Source organism: Galeopterus variegatus, unplaced genomic scaffold (assembly GCF_000696425.1).
Source record: "Galeopterus variegatus unplaced genomic scaffold, G_variegatus-3.0.2 Scaffold9869, whole genome shotgun sequence".
Taxonomy (NCBI): domain Eukaryota; kingdom Metazoa; phylum Chordata; class Mammalia; order Dermoptera; family Cynocephalidae; genus Galeopterus; species Galeopterus variegatus.
Window position 1 is genome coordinate 15717 of NW_007735980.1, and position 23235 is coordinate 38951.

Below are 23235 nucleotides of genomic sequence, written 5' to 3' on the forward strand. Positions count from 1 at the left end.
AAGTGTAATGCCTCTAGCTTTACTTTTTTTGCTCAGGATTACTTTGGCTATTTGGGGTCTTTTGTTTTTCCATATGAATGTTAAATTGCTTTTCTATTTTTGTTAAGAATGTCATTGGTACTTTGATCGGAATCATATTAAATCTGTAGATGGCTTTGGGTAGTATGGACATTTTTACTACATTGATTCATCTAATCCATGAATGCTATGGGGAAAATACAGGATAAATCAGGTAAGCCCTATCCACATGGTTATTCCTTGACCAAAAACTACATGCAATGCCAAATGAAATTTAGAAAATATGAATTTAGAATTGCAACATGCTAGTACTTTGAATTAATCATATGAAAAGTGTAACATTACACAACATTAGTTACCTTTATGCTTTGTTTTGCTTTATAATCCATTCTGAATTACCCTGACAAATAGCTGAAAAAAGTTTCCAATTGCCATTTTTATGTTTTAAAGGAATTCTTTGTTTAGATTTTAAATGTCATTTTCAGTGATTTAAGACCTGTGTTGATCCAATTGAAATTCCAAGTCAACTGAATTGGGATGGGTAGGCTGTAGAAGCTTGCATTGACTGCTTGCTTAAACCCATGCAGGCAACTTTTTTGCTACCCATCTCTTATTAAAAAATAGCTTATGATATAGTAAACATCAAAAATAGTAAACATTAATTTTAATTAGCTGGTTAATTTTAAGGTGCCAATCTGACTAAATATGCCCATTCCAGCTATACTACAATGTCTAATCTCTGAATAATTTTGGTAATTTCAGTTTTCAACTGCCACTACATATCCACATATTTAAAGGTTTCCTGCTCAATAACCAACCATATTTAACACCAGCGTTTTCCCCTTGATATCTGTCCACATGAATGGCAGATGAAGAAATCATCACACTGAGGAATGTGAAATTTTAGTTCTATGACCTAGATGGCTATACTTCAGAATACAGCTGGTCCTACAGCCACAGGCAGGACACACAATTCCAAACCTTCAATAACCCAGCTAATAGAACCTATAAAACTAAGGTGTATTTAGGAAAAAAACAGGGTATAACAATAAAACATATGGTAGAATGTAAAAATATGTAGTTATAATAAGTGCACTTCTAAACACATGCACATGCAGAATAAAAAAGGCACATCAACTACACACAGATTATTACAATAGACTTGATGGTGGTATTGTTTTTGTCATTATCAGAACCATAACCTCTCTGAAAGGATAAATGTTTATAATCAAGACTAGCAACATGCAAAGCACATTGAAGAAATTTCATTCTAAATTAAACAATGGAACATTTCCTCTCATTATTTGGTTTGTAGCACATGATGACAAATTCAGTCATGATCCCCCAGGGTGTGGGTCTCCAAGGACAAGCAGTTATATGTAAAATAAACAACATGATCATGGAATATAGACTCCTGGTCTGTCTCTTCATCAAGAGAGTCTCTATGCTCCCTCCAAAATTTCTTGACCATTGGAGAAATTTCATTACTTAGCTCCTTTATTTAATTACATTTTGTAAGAGTCACCCACTACCTTTAAAGGAATGGGAAAGTTTGTAAGAAAATTTCAATTGTGAGGGACATTGTGCATGCAGTTTATCAGTAGTAGTGAGGAAGCCATCAATAAAAACAAAGGATATGAAGAAAATCTGCTTCAATGGTGGGCATCTTTACATTCTCATATGAGGTATGTTCAGATCAAGGTACTTTTTGGGAGAAAAATCCTATGCAATATGAGTTAGATAGAGTAGTATTTACTTAAGCTAATGACACATATTCATGGTGCTAAACTCTACTTTCATTGTTCCTAAGATCATTACATTGAATTTGAAAATAAGTTCTTAAACATTATTGGGAACACTAGGGATTTTAAACAAAATATTAAATGTAAGTTTTGTCCTCAAGAAATTTAATGTTTCAGGAAAAATAAAGTAAAGCACACAAAAGCACACATACATAAAAATAGCAAAATTGCAAAGCTTTTTGCAAATATTGTGATAGTATTGGTGCAAGGAAATTACAGCAAGAAAAATAGTGATATTTGGATTCACTAAAAATGTTTTCTTAAAAGGGCTAATTATCAAGCTTGTTATTAAAAGTTGATATGGTATAATTCTAGAGGAAAAAAGGGACCATTTTAGTGCATTAGAAGAAATAATTGTTTTTATAGGGTAAAATTTAAAAATATTGGTAGGACAACAGCATTACGTTTAGTGATAGAATACTTTGTATATATACTTCTTGTGGGATATTATAAAAGCCTATGTTGAATAATTTCAATTTGATGCATTTTATAATAAAATGCTTTCAAATACACTTAAATTATTGTATTCAAGGCCAAAAAGTAGTTGCATTGTAGTGATACAGGCTGGCAAGAAACCTTGTATCTAAATAACAGTTGGTGACAGCGGGAATAAAGGCAAAGAGACATTTTGGAATTCTTCCTTTTCATTTTTCCTGACTGCCTTTTCAATAGCCACAAACCTGTGATTATAAAAGGATAGCCAAAACCCATCAGCTAGTGATAGGAAAGCAACAGGAAAATGAAGATCATATATCACTGGATGAAGAAATCAATGAGATTTTGAATTTAAAACTTGAGTGTTAAATTTAAAACTAAAGGAAACCAGGATAAGCTCTGGGGCCATTATTTTATTTTTCTCTATTTTAATGCCATGAGCACGATTGACGTTGGTTAATTCAATCTACATCATCCTCTCAGGTGTTTAGCTTAATTAGCTCAAAACAATATCATGGCTACTTTCACACAGTCAGCCCATAACATTATTTTAGCAATTATTGTGTTCTATGTGTATTTTTCTGTGCCTGTTTTATTTGTAAACTCATAAATACGCAATGTGGACCTTGTACTCAAAATGATTGTGAAGTGAGTAAAAATGAACACATTTAAGTGACCCTGCACCCTTCTAGATTCTATGTTTCCCTGTATTTATAAAACTTAAAGCCTATGCATAACACAGTGGGGGCACTATACAGGAGTTGAAGTGAAAGTATATTTAATAAAGGTTTAACAAATTGCCCAAATCATAATGGGGTATAGAAAACTGAAATGATCACTGATGGCTAGTAATATTAATGGAAACTAAAGTGATAGTTAAGGTATTCTAGGAAGACACAGAGTCCTGAATTAATGCAAAAAGTGTGGTCAGGGTCCATCCAAATAGAATGAGAAGTTGTACGGATAGCAATGGGAAATAAGAGAAGAATCAAGCAAATCATAAAATATGATAATAATGCACAATCCTCACCTTTGTCCATATATTATAAGTATATAAACATGGGATTTGAGGTTTATCAGTAAACAATAGACAAATTTTGGCATGGTAGTTTATTAGTTGACTCAACTCAGATTATTAACTACAAGTTCCAAGTTATAAGATTTATAGGAATTTAAAGAAGTTTCCTGGAACTATTCCCTCTTAACCAGGAAAGAATTTCCTGCAATAGTCAGTCCAGTTCTTAGAACCAATATCAGCTCAGGGAGCTGATGATATTATACCAGGAATATTGAATAGGCTGTCTGAGAGATTTAATAAACAGTGTGAGAAAGTAAAACAAACAGACAAAAATGTTAAAGATGTTTGCCTAAGAAAAAGCAATAGGACTAGGTAAAATGTTTTGAACTATTTGAAAGTTTATATTTTTAAAAGGAGTAAATTAGCTTTATTATTTCTGAGAGCTTCAGAAATAGAAATATATTAGAACCTGAAAATTAGAGGAAAGTCAATACTAATACAGAACATCCTAAGATAAATGTTGAAATACAGAATTTACTATGATGTTTAGTGCTGTGTTTTGTTTAAATGACAGGGTTTGGGAGGAGTCAGTAGATATGAGGACAGGAGGTTTAGTGTAAGGAGTGGTCAGCAGAAATATCGAAAATGAAGACTAAACATAACGTACAGGAAAGTAGTCAGGAATTCTCTGACTTTCACCTGCATCAAGTCTTGTCTTGCAACAAGTCTTGCGTAGAGTTTTCCAGAAGGTCGCTTAGTTTATATTTAGCAGAGCATGATTGACAATTGCAGGAATTCTTTCTAGAGTCCAAGCTCTAGAACGTTTACTAAGTATAATGCTTTAATGTAGCTGCCTTGCAGTAGTCGCACACTGTGTATCAAAATTCTTAACATGTATGTTCGTGACTCATTAAAAGTAGTCTAAGCTCTTGAATTTAAAGAAAAGCCTTTTTCTTCAACACATGTGACTAAAATACATGAAGTTCACAAAAGGGCCACCAATCTCCTATGTCAAGGGATGCTTGATCACACAGCTGCTGCTCTGTGCCTGGGATTCGTAGTGGTAGATTTGATGGCAGCCTGCCGCTAGTTACAGACACGGATAAAGTTGTGCCAGTTCACAGATGTGTTCAAAATGAGAATATATTATCTATTGGTCTCCAAATCCATTTCTAGAACCAGTCTTTTTTGTTTTTAGGCTTAACCATGTAAAATTTCTAATAGTCAGAATCCTGTTTGTTTGTGAAAACAAAATATTCATTTTTTTTCAATCTTACATATTCTTTCATTTATCTTTGACCACCAAACGTAAGTTTGTCACATAAAATTTTTTTGGTTGATTGTTTTTGTGTGAACAAGTACTTTTTTTTATGTGGTTTATAATCACTGATAAATTGCTACTTGTTTATTTCTGTTTAATACAATGTGCACAACAAAAAGACTGCATAACCAGCAGAAGATAATTAATGTGAGACTTTTATCAACATCTAAAGTTACTTTCTTGGAAAAAGCTTTATGTTATTGAGCATTTTGTGTCTTATAAGTGACTGTTGAATGCATGCATACAAAGAGGAATTTTTGATGAGACCACATAAAGAACGACTTATGTAGTTCTTCTGTGAGTCTTAACAACAGCATATACCTAGAATAGGTAAAAATTCATTGTATCAATACAAAATTGTGAATGTCCAACAAGATATATCATTTACAAGGAATTCTCTCCCATCATGATTGTATGGCTACTATGATCAGCTCAATGCTTTTCTGATCTCGCTTTATTTCCTTCTTATTCTCATGTAATTGTATTTTATAATGGGGCATTCAATACTCTAAGTATCACGTACTTTAATAGATAATTTAGGGCCGAACCTGTGGCTCACTCGGTAGAGTGCAGCGCTGGGAGTGCCAAGACCACAGGTTCAGATCCTATATAGGGATGGCTGGTGTGCTCACTGGCTGAGTGCGGTGCAGATGACACCAAGCCAAGGGTTACAATCCCCTTACTGGTCACACACACACACACACAAAACGATAATTTAAACAAAATAATAATATTAAGTACCACTGTTTTGAAAAAATATTTCCAGATAAAAAAATTAAGTAGTGAAGGATAAAGTTTATTGCCTGTAATCCAAATGTTGGTAAGCTGTCAAGTAAGACTCCAAATAAAGCAGAACATTTTGAATGCAAACTGTCTACATTTGTCTTCACTAGTTTACAATAAATTTCTCCCACTGCACCTTCTCAAGTTCTGTTGCTCAAATTTTTTTCTCAAGTTCTGTTGCTCAAATTTTTTTCTTTTTATTCTTTTTTCCTGAATCAAGGGCCATGGGACTGGAGGAAAGTAACCAGAGCTCTGTGACAACATTCACCCTCTTGGGCTTCTCAGAATTCCCAAACCTCCAAGCAACCCTCTTCCTGGTGTTCCTGGTCATCTACACAGTCATTCTGGTGGGGAACCTGGGCATGATTGTGATCGTGAGGATCAATCCCAAACTCCATACACCCATGTACTTTTTCCTCAGCCATCTATCGTTTTTGGATATTTGTAATTCCTGTGTGTTTACACCCAAACTGCTAGAAATATTAGTTGTGGAAGACAGAACTATCTCCTTCACAGGATGTATGGTACAATTTTTCTTTGGCTGTGCATTTGTGATTACAGAAATGTTCATGTTGGCAGTGATGGCCTATGACCGGTTTGTGGCTGTTTGTAACCCCCTGCTCTACACAGTTGCTATGTCTCCTAAGCTCTGTGTTCTCCTGGTAGCTGGAACTTATACATGGGGTGGACTCGGTTCCTTGACACTCACATATTCTCTTTTGGAACTATCCTACTGTGCATCCAGCATCATAGATCACTTTGGTTGTGAGTTCTCTGCCATCCTCTCTGTATCCTCCTCTGACCCCTACTTCAGCCAGATGGCATGTTTAGTCATTTCTACATTCAGTGAGGCTTGCAGCCTCCTGATCATCCTTGCCTCCTATGTCTTTATACTTGTGACTATCATCAAGATGCCTTCCACGGGTGGATTCAGAAAAGCCTTCTCCACTTGTGCCTCACACCTGACTGCCATCACCATTTTTCATGGGATCATTCTCCTTCTCTATTGTGTGCCCAACTCCAAAAGCTCATGGCTCCTGGTCAAAGTGGCCACTGTGCTGTTTACAGTTGTGATCCCCATGCTGAATCCCCTTATCTACAGCCTTAGGAACAAAGATGTGAAAGAGACACTGAGGAGGTTGATCAATTCCAAACTGCATTCTCACTCAATGTAATTCAAAAAAACATATAATTTATTAATATCCCATATGTGTTCCATTTTTCATGTACATTGTTGATGATAGTTTTGATTATTTTAAACAAATATACAATTCTTCTTTAAATCAATTAAATATTGCAATTTGTATGGTTTTCAGTGTTCAAGATGCCTTACAATGACCTCTGGTTATATACCCAGAGGAATGGAAATCATCATGTCGAAGGGATACCTGCACTCCCATGTTCTTTGCAGCTCTGTTTACAATAGTCAAGGCATAGAATCAACCTAAATGTCCATTGATGGATGATTGGATTAGGAAACTGTGGTATATATATACACCGTGGAATATTAGTCTGCCATAAAAAAGAATGAAATTCTCCCATTTGCAACAACATGAATTAGACTGGAGAAACTCATGTTGCGTGAAATAAGCAAAGCACAAGGATAAATAATATATGCACTCACTCATATGTGGGAGCTAAGAGAGACAGAAGGAAGGAAAGAAAGACCACAGTAGTGTGTTGCACTTGTGGAGGGAGAGAACGTACCTTGGGCTACAAAGTGGAGTGGGGGGAAAAGGGAGAGAGGGAGAGAGATTGGGGAGAACATATCTTGGGATACAAAGTGGAGTGGGGGGAAAGGTGGAGGGGGAGGGAGGTTGGGTATAATTGAGTGGGGGACACGGGGTACAATCACAATTTGTGGTAATGGGCATGCTGTCAGTATGGATCTGGCCTTCACATCTTGGACACGAGGGGTGACAATCAGCTTTGTATCTCATGAATATTCATAACCAATAAAAAATTAAAATTAAAACATTCTTAAAAAAAAACTATAGTACATTCTAATTCACTTCATCTTTGGTGGTTTTAGAAATAATTACTTTTAAAAAACTTCCCACTGGACACTATAGAAGCCAGGATAAAGAAGAAGTAACTTTAAATTTTGCTTAATAAAATTGTTGCAAACACACATGACAACTGCCTTTTCTGGATCTGAAGCCAAGTCCCATAACCAATTCTTTCCACTCAGAGAGTTTTATAAAACACAACTTTTTGTTTCCCTTTTAAGTATCAATGTTATTAAGTACAAAATGAAGTGAAAGGAATGTTTAAATATTTTGGAAAATAATTATAACCTTACTTTAAAACAAATAGTCAAATTAGCCTGATTAAGACATGACAACTTTGTTGTTGTTGTTGTTGTTGACATATTTAGAAAATAAATAAATATATTTCTTTAATTGAATGAGAAAGCAGATTTTAGTTGGGTTAAGCCCACACTATCAGAAAACTTGGCTGCGGAAGAACTAACTTCTTTACAGAAGGCATCTTGCAAGATTTCCTTGTGTGTATATTTGCGGTAACAGAAACATTCATTTTTTCATTGATGGCATCTGCTGCACACAGTTGCAATGCCCCAGAAGTTTGTTTCCTGTCAAGTCATCATACTCCTAAAGTTTGTTCTGCTCCTTGACATTCACCTAGTTTTTTTGACCTTATCCTTTTGTTCGACTCACTTCATAAATGATTTTTCTGTGAGCTGCTGCCATTGTCCTGTGTCTATTCTCCACCTGTGCCTCCCATCCAACCACCAGCCCTGTCTTCCATGGAACCAGCAGTTTATTTACCGTGTTCCTAACTCCACATCTTGTGGTTCATGGTCAACGTGGCTTCTGACTTTTACACAGTGGTCAACTCCATGCTGAAAAAATATCAAAAGTCCGTGTTTCGATTAGGATTGTTAACATTGTATTAGTCAATGCACTTCACATGGCTAAGCCCAAATTCAAGGGACAAGGAATTTCTCTGTCTTTTGTGGAATTACAGCTAAAAGACAGTGGTCGTGGGTACCCAGAGGGAGAGATGAAGAATTGGCTTTAATATTTAATGTACCAAATATTGATTACAAAGTTTAACCTCATGGAACACATTTTTCCCTCTTAATGCCAGGTAAAGACAACATGAATGGCTGGTTTGAATGTATTTTCTAATAGTTATTTATTTATTTTTTGACATAAAAGTATGACTTGTTGAGGTTAGAAATAAGAACTTGCCTTTGTTGCTTGTCTCTTTCCAAGGATGGTTAAAGCTTACTAGGTAAGCAGAACATAAGTAGATACCCATTAGTCATATATCCAATCAAATCTACTACAGGTTGCTGGTATCCCCCCAAAGATTTTTAATTTTGTTTCTAAATAAATAATTAAATTTTCTTTATTATAGAGCTTTCCAAAATCACATATCCCTATTTATATCACTGTTTAGAGATAACAAAACTTTCAACACTAGTATTTTATACCAATGGTGACAAATATTTTACTTTTATTTTTCATTGTCTTTCAATTAAGCCTTATTTTTCCCCCAACAGTTATAGATGTCTTGCCAATGCACCTAAAGTGGATGTTTCTTTCTCTTTTCCGTTTTTTTTTTTTTTTTTTTTTTTTCATTCATCTACCGTGAAAGAAAGTATAACAAATAAATTAGCTGATCATGACTTCCTATTTTTAGTAAAACCAAACTAACACACAGTCCCAGGTCAAAAGAAGTCCTTGTAGTTGGTCCCGACTGCAGTAAATACTGTTGTGATTTGGAGACATGAATATGGAGATGCAATGATAGTCAAAATGTTTGGCTCTACTAAAGAGGACTCCAGAGTGAGAATGGAAAACAAGAGAAGAGATAAGAGACTTGCTCATTGTATTTTTGCTTGTTTGTTTGCCTGTAAGTATAGCCCAATAAATGGTACTTTTCTCTGTAGCAAAACCCGTGTCTACCTAGGACTATTTCTTTCCTACTAGATTTATGATGTTAATTACATGGCTTCCCTTCCTTCAGTTTTGCTGCTGCATAGTACATTGTTGTTGGATTTTATGATTTTGTGTTATGTAACCATAAGTTAATAATATAGAAATAGGTACACTAAAATGGGATGTTTCCACAACAAAAACATGAGATATGTGGCTTTTTATCTCTGACTTATGGCAGTTGGCAAGGAAAAAGGGGAGAAAAGGTTGTTAGAAAACATAAATCAATGTTATGTAATAGCTCGTTATAAACTGTTTTTCTGTACTTTAATGAACTAGTATGTATTAAACTTTCTTATGGTTGGTTTGTGGTTTGTCTTGTTTGACAAATCTTTTTCTTTTCCTTTCTCAGAAAACTTAAAAAATTGAAATCATTCCAAATATCTTTTCAGACCAGAATGGACTAAAACAGGCAATTAATAATAAATAAAACTCTAGAAAATATACATATACATGGAAACTAAACAATAGGCTCCTAAATGACCTATGGGTCCAAGAAGAAATTAAACAGGAAATCAAAAATTTCCTGAAAGTAATGAACATAAAGATACATCATACCAAAACATGTGGGATATTGAAAAAGCAGTACTAAGAGGCAAATTTATTGCAATGAATGCTTACATCAAAAGAACAGAAAGACGTAAAATAAATGGCCTAACACTATGCCTTAAAGAACTTGAAAAGTGGCATTTGGTATTTCTTATATTAATATGAACGGTTTGTTTCTTAAAATTTTTGTCTTCATTTGATAGTTATCTGTAGACACAAATGGAGTTTTTAAGGTTTTTTTTTTTTGGTAAAATGTATGTAACAACTTTTGCCATTTCAGTTGTTTTTCAGTGTATAATTCAGAGGTATAATTTACATTCACTGTTGTGTAACCATCACCACTATATATTTCCCAAAACTTTTTAAAATTCTAAACAGAAACTATGTAACCATTAAGCAATAACTCCTCATTTCACCCACCCCCTGGTGCCTGATAATTTCTCATCCACTTTTATTTCTCTATGAATTTGCCTATTTTAGGTGTAAATCAAATCATATCATAATTGTGTTTTATTTCTTGCATCTTTTTGCTCATTTTACTTAGCTTAATGTTTTCAAGGATTATCCACATTACAGCATGTATAGAACTTCATTGTTTTTTTATGGCTGAATAATATTCCATTGTATGTATGGACACATTTTGCTTGTCAATTCTCCTGTTGTTGGACATGTGTTATTTCTATCTTTTGACTATTGTGAATGATGCTGCAGTGAACACTGGCATAGACAATTTGTTTCATCCCTCTTTTCAATTATTTTGGTATATTCCTGCGAGCAGAATTGCTGAATCATATGGTAATTTTATGTTTAGTTTGGTGGCTGCACAATTTTGTATTCCCACCAGCAATCTACGAGGGTTCCAATTAGGAATCCACATCGTTACCAACACTGGTTATTTTCCATGCTTTTAGTTGTAGCCATCCTAATAGGATATGGGCAGTGGTACATCTCTGAGATTTTGATTTGCATTTTGCACATAACTAATGGTGTGAAACATCTTTATGTGAGCTGACTGGCCATTAGTCTAGCTTCTTTGCAGAACCACCCTTGCATTAATTGGATAAATCCCACCTGCTGATAGTGCAAAGTTCTTTAACATGCTATTAGATTTCGTTTGCTAGTGTTTGGAATTTTTGCATGTATATTCATAAAGAATATCTGTAATTTTCTTTTCTTGTGACAGACATCTTATCAGGCTTTGGTATGATGTTGCTTTGCATTGCTTTGCCCCCCATGGATTTGTCACCCCGCTTCCCCTGGATGACAGAAATGCAAAGGATTACTCAAAGCCCAACTCTACTGAGCCGTGAGAGACCCTGAAGTGGTTAATCTCCCAAAGGAACCCTCAAGCTAGAGGCATCCCTTACTTGGGAAATTAAAAATGAATTGCGGTTCTCTTCCTGCATTTATTTTCCAGACCAGGAAGTTACAGGAAGAGAACAAAAGTGGGGTTAAAGTTTAATAGTATAGGTTGGTAACTTTCAGTGAAACAAGCCAGATGACATTCCAGTAGACAATTAAGTGGTCCTATCAACACAGGCTTGATCTTAGCAAACATTCCTTCTTATTGTTTCTGAGTCTCTTTACATAACAATCAGTAACTAGTCTGTCTTTGAGCCAGCAACCTGCTGTGCCACAATTCTTATCTTGCAACAGAGGCTTATAGCCTGAGAAAAATTTCCTGTCCTTGCAAGGTCAGTATTTGAAACTGCAAGGCTTTGGAAAAACAGGCCCTGTGAAGTACATATACTTTTCAGTATATTCCACAGTATAAACATAATGTTGGCCTCATATAATAAAATATGAAATATTTTCTCCTCTTCAATTTTTTCTGAAGAGTTTGAGAAGGATTGGTGTAAATTCTTCATTAAATGTTTGGTAGAATTTGCCAGTGAAGCCATTTGATAGTGGACTTTTCTTTGTGGAAGGTTTTTGACTATGATTTAATCTTTCTTCCTGTTATAGGTCTGTTGAGATTTTCCATTTCTTCTTGAATCAGTTAAAATAATTTGTGTATTTAAGTGAATTTATCTATTTAATTTTAGTTACATAATTGTCAAATGGCTGCTAGTCATATGTTTGACGTTTTAAGAAAACTCCAGATTGTTTCCAAAGCATTTGGAGCATTATATACTCCCAGCAGCATTATATGAAAGTTCAATTACTCTTGTCAACACTTACCAGAATCAGCTTTTAAAAACATTTAATTTAATTTATTCTAGTATGTTTGTAGTGGTGTCTCATTGTAGTTTTTTTTTTTTTTTTCCTTTTTGTCTTTTTTACTAACCGTCAATGGGATCGCAACCCTTGGTGTTGCGCCCGCACTGCGCTCAGCCAGTGAGTGGGAACTGGTCTCCACATGGGATCTGAACCCTCGGCGGGAGCGCTGCTGCACTCTCAAGCGGCGCACTCTCCAGTGCGCCACCGGGCCGGCCCTCATTGTAGTTTTATTTTGCATTTCCTCAGTAATTAATGATTTTGAGCATCTTTTCATGTAACTATTTTCCTATTTTATTTTACCAATTCTTTCTAGCTAGTCTCATAGATCCCAACACATATCCTTAAAAATAAATTATTTCCTATATCTTAACCAACCTGTCTTCTTTTTATGTTATTTTTGCTGTCTCCCACTATGCCTGTTGACACAATAAGACTTGACCATATTTTATACACAAATCCATTTCTTTATCAATTATCTGATTCAGGGTATTTGGTATCTACCTTTCAATTACATTTCTAACCTTTGTACTTCAAATTTTATAGTAATAATTCTTTGCTTTATTCCAAAAAGAAAGCATAGCACACATACTTAATTGAATTTTTAAAATGAAATCTCCTAACTCTCTGTTGGAGAAGCCAAAGTCGGGGTTTCTGAATCTAAAGGCATTTTGGAGTTTATGCATTAACAACTGAAAGCTATGAGGAAAGGAGAGGATAAAAACAGGTTTGCCCTATCCACACAGTTCTTCCTAAATCCAAAACTGCATGTAATTACAAACAAAATTTAGGAAATGGAAATTCAGAATTCCAGCATATCAATATTTTGAGTCAGTGGTATTGAATGCAAAACATTACACAAAGCTTCAATTACCTTTCTGGTTTAGATTTGGCTTATAAGCTATACTGAAAATCCTATCAAATGGGATAAAAAATCCAAGTACCCTTTTTCTCTGTTAAGGTAATCCTTTTTTTATATGTATACAATTTATTTTTAGTGAATTAATCCCTGTCTTGATCTCAATTGAAATATCAGGTCAACTGTGTCGGTATGGGTAGGCCATAGAAACTTGCATTGCCTGCTTACTTAAACCCAAACAGGAGTTTTTTTTTTTTTTTTTTTTCTACCCATCTTACAAATATCTTACAACATAGTAAACATAATAAAAATAGTAAACATGAACTTTAATTAGCAGCTTAATTTTAGGCTGCTAATGTAGGTAAATCTACCTAAAATTTACCTATACGAGCTGTACCAAAATGTTAAATTCTTTGAATAATTTTGGTAATTTCTGTTTTTAACTGCCTCTATGTATGCGGGTATCTCAGGGTTTCCTGGTCAATAACCAGTATGGTTGGGTTTTATTGGGACCACATTTAACACCAATTTTTTTTGTTGTTGTTGTTCACTGATTTGTGTCTACTTTATTAGCAGATGGAGGAATCGAATCATCACAAAAATGAATTTAAAATATCTACATTATAATGTTAAGTGTACTTCTAAACCCATACATATAAATTAAATGCACAAATACAGAAGAAAAAGCATATCTATCATATAATAGACTTGAGAGTGATATTACTATTGTTGTTTTAAGAAAAAAAGCCTCTCTATATAGATAAATCTTTTTTAAGTACAAATAACATCATACTAATTAGACTGATGGAATTTTATTCTAAATTAAATAACAGAAAATTTTCTCTAATTATTTGGTTTGTAGCACATGATGACAAATTCAGTTATGATTCCCCAGGGTCTGTGTTCCAAGGTCAAACAGTTATATGTAAAATAAACACCATGATCATGGAACATAGTTACTAGGTGTGTCTCTTCAGCAAGGGCTTCTTTATGGGCATCCCTCCAAAATTTCATGATAATTGGAAAGATGTCTGGCCCTTTTAAAAATTATATTTCCTGCCCCCCGGTTATTTGTGTGTGTGTGTGTGTGTGTGTGTGTGTGTGTGTGTGTTTGAATTATATATTAATTTTTAGCTCCCACCAATAAGTGAGAACATGTGGTATTTCTCTTTCTGTGCCCGACTCATTTACAACCACAATTACTTGAAGTTGATAAGACAAGCAAACAGAAAGGAAATTTTTGGGGGGGAGGGAGGAGAGGGAGAAGGGAGGCTGAGCTCTAATCCAAGAGTGCAGAAATACATTTCACCAGTAGTGAAGTGTGAAAAATTTATGGACACAGAGACATGGTGCATAATTGGACTCAATCACTCAATCTACCTAATTCAGTTTCATGACTCTTTAGTATCTTTAATCAAAGTATTTGCAATTGCACATATTCTTAATTATTATAGCTCTGAAATAAATCATATTATGCAGTAGAGCAATTTATGCCATTTTTTCGTACCGCTGAGTAGATCATGGTGATCTTTGTCCCTTTAAATTTTTATAAACCGTTGAGGATTTATTTTGTTCATATTACTGCATGCTTTTGTAGCAAGAACCTCTCACGCTCTCTAAAAATTATGTTATCTATTCGTTAGATCTGTGCTTCAAGGCATCCTTGGCTGTAGCTAGGCTTTTTCTCCTGTATCAGTCTACACATCTTCACACCCTTTCTACGCTTCTGGAATATAGAAAAAATCATATTAGATAATGTCTATTTTTACCTTGTCTTTAATGATATGACTTTATTTGAATTATTGATTTATTATTACTACTATTATTATCAGATTTATGAGGGAGGAGAGAGGCAATAGAAACCTATATATTGAGTTCAACATATTTAATAATAATTCAAACTTTTCTCTATTTATTTCTATTTATTTCTCCATTGATGGCTGAAAGATAGATAAATAGACTTATAGGTGTAACTACTGATACACATACATAGAGTTGAATAATTGGACAAAGCATGCTTCAAACATTAATATTATCTAAGATGTATGATTATTAATTGATTTTGTTTTCTTTTCTCTGTAGTTTCTTCTTAATATTTTTTCAATAGGTTAATGTTTCTATTATAATAAAGAAAGAAAGTGTATGTTTGAAAACCTTGTAAAAATACCAAAATACCATGATCTCTAGCATTTTTACTTCAATAAAATATCTGTGAAATAAAGAAAATAGCCTAAAATAAGGCAGCATTTATATCTGAAAATATTACAGCAAGATTATCTTCTGTATGTATTTTTTTCAAATTCCTTACTGAATGCATATATATATTCATATATAGTGTGATATCAATAAATAATTCATTTGGAAGTTCTAAATAAAAGTTACATTGATTATAACATTCAATTTAGTTATCAAGCAGGCTTTAAAGAACATTCAGTAAAAGACTAATTGTATAAAATGTGAAAGAGATGAATAACCACAGATTTAGAAGTATATTGTCAAATTACATTGAGAAGGCTACTGGTAATGGCATCATAGATGATTTCCACTGAGTAGGACATATAGACTACGGAAAGAATAGAATAAAATGTGAAGGTATGAAAAAAAAACATATCTTAATGAGAGCATCAGCAAATTACATCAAGTTATGGGCAGTTTCTAACAGCAAAGTGACATATTTTGAGATGAAAAGGAGGATTACTGCTGAAAGTGAAGGTATAAGGCCAAAAACATGGATACAGTTCTCTAGAAACAGCATTTTACAGACTGGTGTGGAAGGGGTCAAAAAGAGAGATTCTGACTTCTATCCCAATCAATTATTTGCTTTGAGGAAAGTCAAAACATGTGTAACTAAGGCAAGAAACACCTGTAATTGTTCTTTTGCAATGATGGAAATGGTCATGTCAACATGAGGATCATTCTGAGGTCAGGTGTCAGTTGCCTTGAGTAGCAAACATTTTGCATTGAAACAGTATTTTTTAAAAAGCTACCTGAGGATCAGCTATTAGGTCCATACAGTGTAATTCAAAGGCCAGCCAGAATTTCAGAGAGATGATTGAGATATCTGGGGATGATTTGTTCTATGGCCTTTTCCTGGAGGTTGAGCTATACTTTTTATGGCCACATACACCTATATGTAAAGGGACAAATGTAAGAATAACCTAAAGTTGGAGATTCAGAGAAAACATTCCCTAATACGGATTCAGACCACGGGCGCACACACAGATGCAAAAGTGATCAGGAGATAAATTTTACTTTTCTCAGTCTGAAACTGAGATGTGACTCTCCTAAGGTGCCCAGGAAACTGTAAATCTGTCAATTGGTTGAAGGTGGTACCAAACTTGTGCTCTAAAAGCCAGTTGGAACAAAAATATCTTGATGAAGACTAAAACATTGAAGGCTGCAACTTATTTTCACACATGAGCTTTTGAATGCAATATCTGGTACCTAGAGAAAGCTTATCATGTACATTATGAGCTGAGCAATAAATGAAAGTCAGGGTGAAATATATGAAACATTTGAAATACTTGGCAATATATGAAAGACATAGTGAAATCAAATACAATAACTTTACAAATTAGAATTATTGGATGCATATTGTAAATCTATATACTCTATGATTAAGAGGAATAATTAAAAAATTCACAGGGAATTAGGAATCATGATATTTTACCAGGGTCATGGAAAATAAGAACTAAGTACAAGTACCATTTAAAATATATAGTACATGAAATTAAGATCTTAAGGTTAATAGCAGATTAAACATAGCTGAAGAGAGAAATGGTATATTGAAGATTTTCAGAAGAGAAAATAGAATGAATGAGTTAGACAAAAACTGAAAAACTATATGAGGTAGATAAACAGGTAATTTAATGCTTAAAGTAACATATTTAATTGGAATCCCAGAATTTTGGGGAAAAAACATAAATAAGTAAATTTGAAGAGATAAACATTGAAAATTTTTCTGAAATAGAGAAACTGAATTACATTTTTATTTGCATTTTTTTATATTTTTATTTTTTATATTTTTATTTTTATTTTTATTTTTTATTCATGCATAATAGTAACATTGTAGAAAACACTACAAGTCAAAAAGAAAATTACACTAAAAGGAGCAAAAGAAGTTAATTTAAGTTACCCTTCAAAGTGCTAATTTGACTGACAGCTGACTTCCTATCAGCAACAATGATTTGAGAAAGGATAACTCCATATCTTGAAGTCTATACCCAGTAAAAGTATCAATCAAGAATAAAGGGAGAGTGGAAGGTAGCTTAGGGAGTGATTGCCTAAGTGACACAAAGAATAATTACAATTTGTAATGATGAATTTGCTAATAATAATGATTTGATGGTCACATACTGTACCCAAATAATGATAGTAAATCTGTACCACATAAATGTGTATTATTAATTATGTTTCAGTTCAAAAAATAAATTTAGAAAAAAGTTAGATCATCCACTCCCCCAGAAAATACAGTAAAAAAACAAAAACAAAAACAGAACACACAGACACACACACAGACAAACAAAGAAAACAAAAGTGAATAGAAAATATTTTTCATAAAATATAATTGGGGAAAATTTGACTAAAATATGTGCACATTCACATAGATGTGTAAGGGTATATCACTATAAATTTTCTGATATAATTTCTGAAAAAATTTCTGCAACAGAAATTCAGTACACTATATTATTCAACATACCTATCAAATGCCTCACTGCTAAATGCATATTCAACCTGAATTTTAATACAAAAAGGAATATTAAGGTAAAATACAAAATGAAAAGAGCACTATATCAAGTCTATATGCAGAATGATGGTGAGTATGTTATTTACAAAAAAATCAGATGTGCAGAAACAAAATTGCTGAGAGAAACAGAAGAAGCACAATTCACTAAACATACTAAGTTGATTTATTGAAAATGGGTTATGGTCTTTCCTTTGTTAATTTTGGAAATTTTATGTTTTTAATAAATACGTAATCAATCAAATTGTAGGTTTTTATTGTCGTGTTTCCAAGACTAGAAGATCAATATTTTCAACCTTCCCATATGATTAAATGATTTAAAATTAATGATATTCTTAATTAGAAAGTAGGGACATTCTTCCAACTGCTCTGTTTATAGCTTCTTAGAAGTCCCCAGTCATGATTCTCTAGGGTGTGATTCCTCAAGGTCATGCAGTTACATTTAAATTACACACCCTTTACTTAAAATTAGTTTCCAAATCTGACTCACACTTTAGAGGCTTCCCATACTTCCTATATCTTTTTTCCCCAAGAAAAAAAATGTCACTTATTGGAATCATTTTTTGCATATTCTTTGAATGAAATTTCTGTAGCCTAACTATAAACAAGAACTTTTTTGTAAAAAGTTATATTTTTGAGAAATAATGTTCAAAAAATATATATTTTGAATCACATAAGCCTTCAGTAAATAAATCTATAAATAATCTCTGGCTTCTGCTGAGTTCTTAATCTGCGTGTTATATTTTAATTTTGATGTAGAAAACTCTGAAATCAGAAATCTAATATTTTTGGCACAGAGACTTCTATGTGAGTACAGCTGCAGTGCAGGTGCATACAATTAATTAATTTGAGAATAAGAATACAATGTATTGAACTCAATTTACTACATTGTGAAGAAACAATGTGGATTTGTTTTACAGCATCCTTTATTTACTTTAATGATGTTTGGTCAGATTAGTGAATATGAAAATAATATTCACTATTTGTTCTCAACTTTTAAAAATCTCTTAAGGAAGATTAAAAAACTTATAAAGCTTTAGATAAATGTTCCAGACATTGTATAATAATTGTGATTTTAAATCCACGTAGGTGGAAGCAAATCAAAGGAGTATAACTGTGAAATCTGGATGAATCCACAAAGATTTCAGGAAAAGCGCTGCCTGGAATTTGACTTTAAAAGGTAATAGTGTTAGAATTTGGTGGAGATGGAGGTCATTCTAGTTAGAAGAGATATTTTGCTGAAGTTGTCACATTATAAAAATCATGTTTTATGCATGAAATGTCAAAAATGCTGGTGTGAGTGAAATAGAGAGAGGATCAGTGAGGAGTGTGGATGTGCAGGGATATTAGATATTGTGGAAATCCAGACAGAAGTGTTTAGAATTTAGGTGTTTTGTTAGGAGGTTATTTTGAAAAATGTGTAGGGAATTGAACATGACTCTAAAATAAAATCTTAGCAACATCAGACTTGCAGGATGGGAGAAGGCAGGCTGACCAGAGACCCAGAGTTACCTGGCTGAGTAATGGGTGTTGGGTGGGAATAAAGATGGGAGCACATTTTGAAAATCTCTTTTTGTTTAAATTTCCTTTCTCACCATTGAAACCTGAGATAAAGGGAAATCTGAGGGAGAGAGAAAGACAAGGAAAAAAGTTGAAAAGTAAGGATTTGTGTTGATGGTCAGAGCCTTGTGGAAATTTGTTTCTATGGCAGAAGAAAAAGAAGGGAATTGGTAATGGAAGCCATTTTTACCATGCTTCTAAAAATGTTTTCACTCTTTGTTCTCTGTTTGCACCACTTCCTATTTCCTATGGGACATTCCTAGAAATTCTAACACTTTATAACAGTCATACTGACCTGAGGGTGACAGCTCAGGTCCAGTCTAAATGGAAAACCTCACCACTACTGTTTTTCCATCGCTGTCTAAAAGTATTAAATACCGGCATAGACACAGAATGCTAATTCCCCGGTGGCTGTCTAAGTGGAATTATGTCTGTTGTATGTAAGGATATTTTAAGTGAAAAGCACATAATAGTGCATAGTTATTTAGTCTTTCGTAAGGGGGAGAAATATTGTAAGCGTTTAGTATGTACATATATTTATATAACTTGTAGAAGACCTTTATGTGAAAGGCACATTACCTGTGTTATAGATGAGGAGATGAGTCATGGATTGGTAAAGGGAATATTCCATGTTCAAATATTAAGTGTCCAAAGAGAGGTTCAAATGAGGCACAGAAAGGCCAAAAATTAAACATGGGTACATATTTTGTATCAATCACTGATGGTTTCTCGTTGGGAGTCATCTCTGTTCCCTCATTCCTACTGTCTCTGTTATATCCAGCTGCTCATGATGAACTCTCTGATTTCCTCCAACAGGAATGCTGAAACTGAATGAGGGAAATGAGAGTGCTGGAGCCACTTTTGTCCTCCTGGGCTTCTCAGAGTTTCCAACCTTCAAGATGCCCCTCTTCATGCTGTTCTTGGCTATCTACGCTGTCACAGTTGTGGGGAACCTCGGTATGATTGTGGTCACATATACCAATCCCAAACTTCAGACACCCATGTACTTTTTCCTTGGCCATTTATCCTTTTTGGATATTTGTTATTCCAGTGTGTTTACACCCAAACTACTAGAAATCTTAGTTGTGAAAGACAAAACTATCTCCTTCAAAGGATGCATAATACAATTTTTCTTTGCTGGCACATTTGTGATTACAGAAGCAAATGTTAGCAGCGATGGCCTATGACAGGTTTGTGGCTGTTTGTAATCCCCTGATCTACACAGTTGCTATGTCTTGCAAATTCTGTGCTTTGCTTGTAGCTGGAACTTACATATGGGGTGTACTATGTTCCACGACACTCACATATTCTCTTTTGAACCTGTCCTACTGTGGATCTATCATAAATCACTTTTGCTGTGAGTTCTCTGCCCTCCTCTCTGTGTCCTGCTCTGACACACACTTCAGCCAGATGATGGTGTTAGTCGTTTCTACACTGAATGAGGCTTGTAGCCTCCTGGTCATCTTAACCTCATATGTCTTCATAGTTGTCACTATCATCAAACTGTCTTCCACTGGGGGACTTCGGAAAGCCTTCTCCACCTGTGCCTCCCACCTGACTGCCATCACCATTTTCCATGGGACTCTCTTTGTTCTCTATTGTGTGCCCAAATCTAAGAGCTCATGGCTCTTCATTGAAGTAGCCACTGTGTTTTACTCCATTGTGATCCCTATGCTAAATCCTCTTATCTACAGCCTTAGAAATAACGATGTGAAGGAGTCTATCAGGCAGTTAATTCACACCAAATTGCTTTCTCACTCACTGTAATCACACATGCAGACATACACATACCTACAGATACACACACATCCTCAGATTTTTTTTTTTTTTTTTTTGTCTTTTGTCTTTTTCCGTGTCCAGCAATGGATCACAACCCTCAGTGTTGCCCCCGTACCGGACCGGGGACCGGCAACGGGATCGCAACCCTCGGCGTTGCTCCCGCGCCTCGCTCAGCCAGTGAGCGGGAACCGGTCTGTATGTGGGATCCGAACCCACGGGCAGGAGCGCCGCCGCACTTCCCAAGCGGCGCACTATCCAGTGCGCCACCGGGCCGGCCCCATCCTCAGATATTTTTGAAAAGGTGCTTTGTATATTACATTGATGGTTCTTATTTTTTTCTTCAAATAATGGAATAACATTTATCCATAAACCTACTTTATATATACCCATAATTATTAAATTCCTCCATGCTTTCCAAATCACCTGTGGGGAAACTAAAAAATGCATGGAAAATCTGTTATATTTCTCCCAGAAAGTGCTAGGCTAACTATTGATCCTTTAAAGCTGTCCATATTTGAATCCGTGGAACATGCAAATATGTTACCCCTATATGTACTCTTCCCTTCCTTTCTCTCCCTTTTCCCTTTCCCTCTCTAATCATGAAATGTAACAACAAATTACATAAGTATTTGTGAATAATAAATCTTTATGATACTTTCTCCAGGAGAGAAAAGACCGAACATTATCAGCACCTTACAAATTACCTTTAAGCAGTTTTCTATTCACTATGTCTGCCCTTTCTCACTAGCAATAAAATCCATTGTGGAGATTGTGTTATTAAGAACATTTCATTTTTTTCAGCTGCAACCCATAAGTATAGGTTATGAGAATATAAATTTTATTTTTTTCTCTATTTGAAGTTCATGTAAATTAAATCTTATAGCATACATTCCATTATGTCGTAGATGTATTGAATTTCCTCCCAGAGTGTGATTTCTCTACACACTCAACTGATTGTGTATTTTATTTTATTTTATTTCATTTTATCTTATTTTTCTGATTGTGTATTTCGGGTGCACAGATTTTCTAATTTTTACTGAAACACAAGTTTTTAAAATTGTCCCTTTATATATTAAAACGTTTTTAATATTTTATTTAAGTAACATTTCTCTACTTCAAAGCAATAAAGGATAGTCCCATAATTTATGCGGTATATTGTCCCAAATTCTGTATATTTTTTTGTCTTTTACAGTATATTCGCTTTTCTTTTATTTTGTATTCTAGATTTTACTTTGTCTTTTTACATTGATTTTTATATTCATTTCCATGACCAAGCTGGAATGGATTTTTTCTGTGGTATGGAAAGAGGCCTATTTTATATTTTAAATTCTGAATGTATATTTGTCCCAACAATATTTATTGAAAACTTATCCACTTATACACTTATCTACATTTTTGTATTTTTCATAAAGTATGTGGTCATGTATGTATGGGTCAATGTCAAGGCTCTATGTATGATTATATTTGTTTTATAATCAGAAGCACCTATGAGAAAAAATCTTTGATATCCAATAGAGCAACTCCTGAACATCTGTTATTTTTCTTGCAGGGTGATGTGATATTTTTGTACCTTTACCTTACCAAATTTTAGCATAATCCCTTTTGGGATTCGGGGTAGAATTGCAGTCAATATAATGATATACTTGAAAGAAATGGCCAATTTATATTACCAGGTACTCTAAATCTTAAGCTTACTCTTTCTGTTTATTTAGATTTACCAAGTTTTAAAATAAAACTTTTACCATATTTGTACTGTAAAGTTCTTGCAAATATTTTATTAAATATATCACCAAGAGCTTGGTATTTTAAATGCTGCTTTTCATGTCCATTGTACAATGCGTGTTTTTCGATTGTAATATAACATATTTTTATGTTTTTTATTTTCAGCAACTGTAACAAATATCTCTTATTAATTTTATAATTTACTTATAGATTATCTGGTATTTTCACCATGTATATCACAGTTCCCTCAATAAATATAGTGTTATTTTGTGATTTCAGATATGAAAAAAATACTTTTTGTTGATCAAAGTATATTTTTCCAAATTTCTCTAGAGAACAAATAGTTTAAGAGGAAAAGTTTCATCACCAAAACCTCCCTCCCTCCTCCCGCTCCCCCCTCCCACCCAGAAGTGTCCCCTCCATTTTCTCGTTGTAAGAGCTTCAAAAAAAAAAAAAAAAAAAA

At 34.1% G+C, this 23235-nt stretch overlaps 1 protein-coding gene and 1 pseudogene across 1 annotated transcript; both read left to right on the forward strand.

The window, feature by feature from the left end:
- The first annotated feature begins 5601 nt into the window (after positions 1-5601).
- On the forward strand, positions 5602-6552 carry LOC103609621 (olfactory receptor 5D18-like). Its single transcript, XM_008593919.1, has one exon. The coding sequence runs from the start codon at positions 5602-5604 to the stop codon at positions 6550-6552; it is 951 nt and encodes a 316-aa protein (XP_008592141.1).
- A 13509-nt stretch (positions 6553-20061) lies between these two features.
- On the forward strand, positions 20062-21038 carry LOC103609622 (annotated as a pseudogene).
- Positions 21039-23235: the final 2197 nt, after the last annotated feature.

Excerpts from the sequence above, each read along its gene's own strand:
- LOC103609621 (XM_008593919.1), top strand. The coding sequence starts at position 5,602 with ATGGGACTGGAGGAAAGTAACCAGAGCTCTGTGACAACATTCACCCTC.